Source organism: Anopheles nili, chromosome 2, assembly GCF_943737925.1.
Source record: "Anopheles nili chromosome 2, idAnoNiliSN_F5_01, whole genome shotgun sequence".
Lineage (NCBI taxonomy): Eukaryota > Metazoa > Arthropoda > Insecta > Diptera > Culicidae > Anopheles > Anopheles nili.
The window spans coordinates 55,930,385-55,938,546 of record NC_071291.1 but is presented as its reverse complement, the minus strand read 5'-3'; the positions used below and the strand labels follow the sequence as shown (position 1 = coordinate 55,938,546).

Here is an 8,162-nt window from a genome sequence, read left to right as displayed (position 1 = left end):
TCCAGTATTGTACACCAACCTGATCAAATATTAGCTTTTCACTAAGAAAACAAGGGACATACAACGCAGTTGACTTTCGATCGAGCATCCAATTGAGTTGTATCACCCCTTCAAGGGTTAATCCTCTCAGTAGGCCACCGTTCGCAACAGCCACTTCCAATGCCCGGCGAGATGGTGTAAGATTAATCTCGCCCAGCATCCAGCATCTACTGGAACAATCCGTTCTGTTCACATTTTCCCTCCCACATTTCACCCTGTACGTTCGTTCGTTGGTTCCATTTCAATGATTGAGTAATAAATTTTCCCACCTGCGCCATTCGCGCAACCTCCACCTCCAGGTCATGCCGGCGTTGCGTCTGTTCGGCCGGAAATGGTTAGCCGCGTCGGACGACCTCGTGTTTCCGTGCGTGTTCGAGATCTGCTTCCGGATCGTATGGTAAGTGGACTTCATCACGCCACCCCCTCCCCAATGGATGGGGCCGCCACCGGATCGCAAACCGATAAAGTGCAATTTTTCTTTACTACTCTCTCTCTCTCTCTCTCTCTCTCTCTCTCTCTCTCTCTTTCTTTCTTTCTTTTCATCCGCAGGCTCGGGCTGATTTCGTGCGTAACGTCCACCTACTGGAACGTGACCGAGGAGTGCGGTGAGGATGCACTCCCGGTGCGGATTTACCTCGTAGGGACCATAGTGTTAATTAGTGTAAATATAGTTCTACTCGTCGTCTTAGTCAATCGGAGCGCCCAAGGAAGCATCACCGAGGTGCACAAGCGCCGCCTGGTCGCGCCGCTGCTGGTTATAAAGTAAGTGCATCATCACGGAAGGAACTAAAAGCTCGTAATGCTTTCGCATGAACTCGAGAGAATAATTTTGCAGTTTCAATAGCACGATTAGTAATTGCTTCATTAGCGTTGTTTTGAAGTATACAAGACAGTCAATTTATGATACATTTATGGGTTTTCTAATTATGATTTTCATTCGTGTCTGTTGGAAAACCTCTGGAAATAATCTAGCGTTTAATTCCTCACAATCGAGTTACAGAACAAATTTTAGATGATCAGCAAACCTATAACATATTGACATTTAAAATTTCCACCAATGACCGGATAGATAAAACAAAAATAACATTATTTTTTTTCAATTTTTCAGAATACTTTTAATCCTGCCGGAAACGGGACTAAATGTGCTCGGTACCATGTGGGCGTTTTGCGGAACGTTCCAGTGTAAAAGCAACGATAAAGTATCCCGAACTGTGATCGAAGGTAAGCCCCTGGGCCTCTTGGGCTTCCTGAGCCTCCTGGGCCCCCTGTGCCGCCCCAGTAATTATGTACGCTCGTGTTTTCTCGCCATTCTTGCCATGCCATTTGGCTATTGGCGGCGGTGCGCGAAGGCGGTGTGATATTAAAATAACTTGCGCTAGGGAGGAAAAAACATGTTAATTAGATTTTTGCTGCAGTGCATTATTCACTCCCCGGTCTCGCCGTCGCACTCTCAGTGTTTTTTTTTGTGCCCAACGCGAAGGGGATTTATGGGACATTAATTTGCTAAATAGGTTAGCGTTTCTGTTATGTTTTGAGACTCAAGTTTTTGTTTACAATTAATTAAATTACACTCGTGTCGTTCATTGCAAACATGTTTCTATTGCATGCGCAAGTGCATTTGTGGCGGGTTGCTACGTTTAACGAACTCCAGGAACAAGGGGCCACGTGTTCAATTACGATCGCGTCATCATTATGGCCAACGTCGCCGGGGGAAAACCACCCGCAAGCCATTCGGCGTTTTAATTGTTACCCTCCTACGTACCGCCCGGCGAGGTGTAGGCAGTAAAAGAGATTTTTATGACGTGGTTCTTCTTGGGAAAACGGTCAACTAAAGCACCGCGATTCCTTGGCTTGGGTGGGATTTTTAAGATGTCCGTTTGCGTCATAGCGCTAACAACTCGTTTCGTATGCCGCTTGATTCGTCACGCGCGCAAAGTGATAGGTTTATAACACTCAGAGGTGTACTTTGCGATGTAGGTGTCCAGATGGATTCGGTGCTTAAAGCTTTCGCAAGCTTTCGCGATGTAAAAACGGGCAATAAAAGGACATTCATTAACCGGCTTTCGTTACAATCGTTTTTGTTTCCAGCCATCGTACTATTCAACTGGGTAGTGTTTGCGCTGATAATCTTCGGCCTGGCCATCGTCTTCGACCCGCTCGGATCGGCCAAGTACAAGAACGGCCGCGACACGAACGACAATGGCCCCACGGAATCGGCCATCCACCGGAAGGTGTCCAAGCTGTGGTTCCGACGGTTCCGGTGGGCGTTCTGTTGCCTGCGGCGAGATGAGTTTGGCCACGAGGCGTTCACGCAGGTCGCAAGCCTGCTGAGCGCGTTGTTCCGTGGTACTGACCTCGTGCCGTCCGACATCGTGGCCGGTTGTGTACTGCTGCGTGTCCGGCAGAAGCGTGAAACGCGTGAAATGCGCCGAATACGCATGCTGAATGACGACGGACCACGGTATTCGACGGACATTACGCGCGTTTTTGCAACCTCACCCGCCTGGATGACGATCAAAAACGCAAGGCACTTCCTGCGCTTCGCTCTGGCCGCTTACGGGTGGCCAATGGTGTGCTATCTGAACTGCTGCACTGGTCCGTACCGGTTGGTTCCGAAGATGACATGCTGCGCCTGTTTTCGGTATGCCTGCGGTGTCAAGAACAAAAAAAACGTCTCCACGAAACACCTCCTAAATCGCTCTTTCTGTTTGTTTTCCTGATTTATTTTAGGCGAAAACCCCAAATCATCATCGACGACAACTGCTGCCTGTGTCATCTGGCTGGCGTGCGGCACACATCCCGTCTGCGAAGTGAGGACGTCCTGCACGCGTCCTTCAAAAATCACGTCTTTGAGGTAAGTCGCCGCGTCAGCTTAGGCCTCTTCCGAGCTGCGATCCACACCGAGGAACTTGGAGTTTCTCGACTTCAGGATGTCGTGTTGTGTTTTAGTCGGCGTCAGTGGCACTGGCTCATCGGCTAATACGAGAGAATCTGAATCGAGTAGAGGTGCATTGGTTAGATGTTCGGGTTTTCTGCATCGTCTTGAAGTCTGCACGCCGGTACCTACCAGTATCTGCGGGCGGAATTGATTGCAGCTTGCCGTACGTGTCTTCCGGATTTCCTTCAGGATCATCACACTGCAACGGCGTGCTCGAGGCCCCCGTCAGCAACACTAACAACATGGTCGAGCCGAATAACAATCCCAAAGCCCTAGTAGTCCTCATGTTCACGATATGTTTGCGCCACGAATTCCAACACTGCACAGTGCCAAAAGTGGTCCTGGGTGATCGCTTTATACGCGGATCGCAAATCACTTGAAGACCCTTAGGCTGGTATGCCCTAAGTTCAATTTCACTCGTACTGATAAGCGGTGGCAGGAACCGGTTTGCACATACCCGCTCGTATACTAAGCCTAAACGACACTTGCCAAGGTTGCTACTACAGTTCGGTTTTTGGAAGAATCGTTCGTTATCGGTTAGCAACCAAATGGCTGTTTTTTGTAGCTGTTGTTGCAGCTGCAAAATGTGGATTTCGCGTGACAGTCACCCGTCTAGTCAGGTTATGGTCCGTGCGAACGAAAGTAACCACCGACCGTGGTTCTTCCCATTAAGATTAGACACGGTGTGTTCTAGGTGACAGTTTGAGGCTAATGTTGGTTTTCAGTGTCATTCTTTTTTTTTTTTGGGGCTGGTTTTGGGTGTACATTAAACCTTTGAAAAATCCTGTTTTTATCTGACGTGGTTGGAAAGGCAACAGTTCTACTGCACATCATTGAAGCCTGAAGGTAAACGAATTACTCGTGATTGGGAGTTTCACTGGTAAAGAAACTCGGTGAGGAAAATTGTGTGTAACCAGATCAATAAATGTTTATATCCAACCTACTTAATAGACCACACGCACAGTCTGGAAAAACAGTATATAAATGTAAGGATTTAAATACTAGAACCACTGATTTCCCATTGAAATGGCCGTACAATTATCTCTTTTCTTTGTGGACGAGATTCCCATCTTTCATGCTCGTCATTATGCATCATTCGAAATCGTAATTTCGGGTGTTAAAGGCTCTGGTGATGGTGCAAAAGTCGCAGCTGCCGTTGCAGGCCGAAAGCTATCGTGGCCGCCAACACTGCCACCTGGTTTGTTCATAAAGTTATAGTGGAAGTATCCTTCGTTCTGCTTGCTCACGGTACTGTGATGTCGCCCCATGAAGGAGACCTTCTCTAGAAAATTCATCCAACTGAAGTCTCGTTTTGCACGCGAAAGCACTCGTTGTTGCTTTGGAAAGGCACCATTTGAGATTGATCCCTTCCGGAAGGCTGTGATGCGGTCGTACATGGGCTGATAGATCGAAGGTGGTGTGTACGTGAACTGGGAGCACACCAGCTGACCGTCGTCTCGCACCAGCTGGGAGCTTGTGATGGAACACTCATAATAAAGACACTGAAATCCGACCGATTCGTCTTGCTCGGTTCCGTTGTGGGGCAGTGGCCCTACGAAGCAAACGTTGTACGTCAAATGATACTCGAGGCCATCCCTGGTGTGACGAACATAGCATGAATATGAGTTGTTGCTGTAACGCTTTGTAATCACAATGACATCTTTGAAAAAGAAAGGGACGATCATGAATTACACAGATAAAAAACATGATTAAAAAAAGCACAAAATTAACGACACAATTTAGAAATCCTAGAGGAGAAGAAAACAAGGATTAATGCATCCCTTGTGTCTATCCATTACTTACTGTCTGCTGTGATCTGCTGCAGAATACATCCTACAATAGCTCCCCAGTAGATGAATAACAGATTAGCTCTCATATTCGGGTCAAAGTAGTTCCCCAAGTTTAGAACCAGAATACACTCTAAGCTTCAATCCCTGCGGCATTCATTTTATACGCGTCATCTACCCTCGTCTTCCCGTTTGTGAACGTAAAGCACGTTGATTGAAAATTCCTCGCCCTAGATTTATTACCATACCAGTGTACTGAACGATCGTACTCCAATTGTTTTTTTCCCGCAGTTACCATTCTGCATCATGGCGGACCACAGCACGAAAAGCATCGTCATCGCGATCCGGGGCAGTTTGTCGATGCGTGACGTGTTCACGGATCTGGTCGCAAATGCGGAACGCTTCGACGCCCCGGGTATGCCACCGGAATCGTCCGCCCATCGTGGCATGGTGGCCGGTGTCGATTGCATGCTGAAGCGGCTCCGTGAAGGCAACATCCTCGAGAGGATCTGCGCTACCTTCCCGGAGTATACGCTCGTCCTGACCGGGCACAGTCTCGGAGCGGGTGTCTCGATCCTGCTGGCAGCGAAGTTGCGTAGTCGCTTCCCGGATCTGCGAGTGTATGCGTTTGCCACCCCGGCTGGTCTGCTGAGCCGTGAGGCAGCTCGGTTTACCGAGAGCTTCGCATTCACGATCGGTGTTGGGGATGACTTTGTAATGCGATTGGGTGTAGACTCGATCGAGAACTTGCGCACAAGCGTGATCGAGACGATCCGGGCGTGTAAGTTGCCAAAGGTAGGTATCTGGTACCGGTGGACTTGTCAGTTGGGAGTCTGTGATGTGAATTGATTCCTTTTTCGTAGTGGCGCATCATGCTGAACGGGTTTGGATACGCGCTGTTCGGAGTGCCATCGAGGGATCTGGAGACGACCTGGCACGATGTGACTGAGATCACAAAGAAGGCCGCTCAAAGCCCGCTATTGTCTGAGGAACGACCCATCCAAACGGTCGCTACAGCGGTAAGACAAACGTTGCTTATGTTTTATGTCGATTGCGACTAATGTAATAATTTCTTCCCTAGGAAGGTGGCTTGCTGTCGAGCGAAATTTCCCTGAGGCGTTTCGCCAAAACGCGACTCTACACCGGCGGCCGGATTCTGCACATAGTGCGTAGAAAGAAGACGGAACTAGAAAAGTAAGTCCAGTCCATCGCTGTTCCGTGAATCACGAATTGTGTGCTAATCCGAGTGTTTTTCGCAATAGGAAATCAAACAGCGGCGGACCAACGTACGAGATGCGTTGGGCAACGGCCGAAGACTTCACCGAGCTGAAGGTAATGCCGCGCATGCTGTTGGACCACCTGCCCGATAACGTTTTCAAGACGCTCACTACCATCCTGGAGGATCAAAAAACGCACAACGGATCCATTCTGTCGCTGCAGGAGATATGATCGGTACAGTCCTGCCCCGGTACGCTGAGCCTTGGGGACCACCAGACATACACACTACAGTGCCTTACGTGACAGCTATCTTGCCAGATTGATTGGCCCGGACCCAGAGTCAATCATATCTTCCCTGAAAGGGTTCAGCCTACCCTAACGAGTGGCCGCCAAGGCCTCCCCTCCGTGAACGTATATCCACGATGACCTAAGATGATATTACTAGCCCCGTCCTTCCGCCCAAAACTAATTTGACTTTAAGCGTATGACAAAGAGCATTCCAGCGAGAATAGCAGCCAAATTAACATTCCACATTTTATGTATTATAGTCCCATTGTGTTTTAATTGAGCGTGGTTTAGTTAGTGGTTTCTCAGACGACTCTGTCCAGCATACGTGCCAGGACGGAGCGAGGGAACCATCATTAGGTAGACCGGTACTAGCAGCAATGATAGTGGTAGGAATTGTAACTAAGCAAAAATGAGCCCCACATGAGCAAGAGACAGAAAGGGAAAAAAGAGAAAGAGCAATGTTCGAAAGGCAAGTTCTTGCCATTTTCCCCCTGCATTGTGTATAAAAACAAAATGAAACGTTGATCGGATTGCGGCGAGAAAAACCGAGAACCACCGCATGTCTAATACATTTTCGGTTGTGATAGGAACGCAGAAATAGATAGAGGAGGTAGCAGGAAAAGAGCACGAAAGGACATGAAAGACATGTGTCCACGATGCAAATGGAACTGCGTTTCCGGAACGAAAGGTATTTATTAACTTATAAAGTTTGTTTTTTTTTTGTCACAAATTTGTCCTTCCTTTTCGAACGCCGAGCTGTGTTGTAGGTATATAATAGTGATTTTCGAAAACGTTTCGAGAGCGTTGGCAAACAAGCGGTTGATTAGAAATAAATAACTGGTGAGCCCGTCCTGTGTTTTTATAATATACTTTTTAAAATAAAAAGGTCCGGTGTTTCATGTTAAGCACATTCGAAATTACAGTTGAGAAAATGCATTGCCTTTACGTGTGTTCCTTTCGAATACTTTATATGTAATTCTGATTCAGATTGGTTGCATTGACTGCAGGTGATTGGTTGATATGGGATTTATTTTTCAATAACAATTTGAAGTTAACGCTGAAGCATCTTGCTCTAGTTTGTTGCAGCATCTAAACATGTGTAATTTTAAGGACAAAGCAAAACAAAAATAATTGTGCAAGAGATAAAAAACGATGAATAGCAACTGAAAGACTTAGGTCACATATTCTGGCCAATTTTCTTCATAATTATAGACTGATTTACAACAATGTTCAGCCACATGTTTATGCTGTTAAAAAGAGGATGTATTTGAAACGAAAATCTCCTAGGTCCAGGTTTGGAGCAGCTCGCGACTAATTTTCATTGCTGTTTTGGTCACCCTGACCATTCTGTCCGTTGCGCTGTCCATGATTGTTGTTCGATGGGGGACGACGACCTCCTCCCTGGCCTCCCTGCCCTCCCTGATTATCTCCACCTTGAGCGTGTCGTCGAATGCGCAATCCGTCCAGGTCACCTAGAATGTTGTCCAGCGGTTTGACCACCTCCGAGTTGACGTCGTCGATCCGACTGGGTTTATTGTCTGGTCTCTTATGCTCAGCGGAGGCATAGCTCTAGAAGGTTAAAAACACGATCATTTTACACTAGTCCTATTATACCGAACACCACAAACGATCACTCACGACCAGCAGCACCACCATGGCCAGTAAAAGACAAACCGTTGCGGATTTGTTCATGGTTCTTCCCAAAGTGTTTGCTTGCGGGGTTGCTGTAGAATCACTCTCGATGTCCAACGTTCAGGTTCACTGTCGATGCTCGAAGCTGTCCGTTAGTGCCTCGCAGTGATTTTTATAGTCGAGAGAAAGATCGAAATCGCAAATCTTCATTTTTCATCTCACTGGTGACAAATGCTTCACTTCCTGCGAGCGAACGGCAG

At 47.4% G+C, this 8,162-nt stretch overlaps 2 protein-coding genes across 2 annotated transcripts; one reads left to right on the top strand and one right to left on the bottom strand.

Annotated features, from left to right (window-relative positions):
• The first annotated feature begins 341 nt into the window (after positions 1-341).
• LOC128722216 (diacylglycerol lipase-beta-like) lies at positions 342-7,246 on the top strand. Its single transcript, XM_053816071.1, has 9 exons — positions 342-436; positions 589-801; positions 1,148-1,260; positions 2,128-2,680; positions 2,770-2,893; positions 5,056-5,559; positions 5,628-5,783; positions 5,846-5,958; positions 6,027-7,246. Exons 1-9 carry the CDS (start codon positions 342-344, stop codon positions 6,211-6,213), a joined length of 2,058 nt encoding a protein of 685 aa, XP_053672046.1. The 3' UTR covers positions 6,214-7,246.
• Positions 7,247-7,278: 32 nt separating this feature from the next.
• LOC128722215 (uncharacterized) lies at positions 7,279-8,058 on the bottom strand. The gene is made up of 2 exons (XM_053816070.1): positions 7,909-8,058; positions 7,279-7,839 (listed from the first exon to the last, which is right to left on the bottom strand). Exons 1-2 carry the CDS (start codon positions 7,960-7,962, stop codon positions 7,582-7,584), a joined length of 312 nt encoding a protein of 103 aa, XP_053672045.1. The 5' UTR covers positions 7,963-8,058; the 3' UTR covers positions 7,279-7,581.
• Positions 8,059-8,162: the final 104 nt, after the last annotated feature.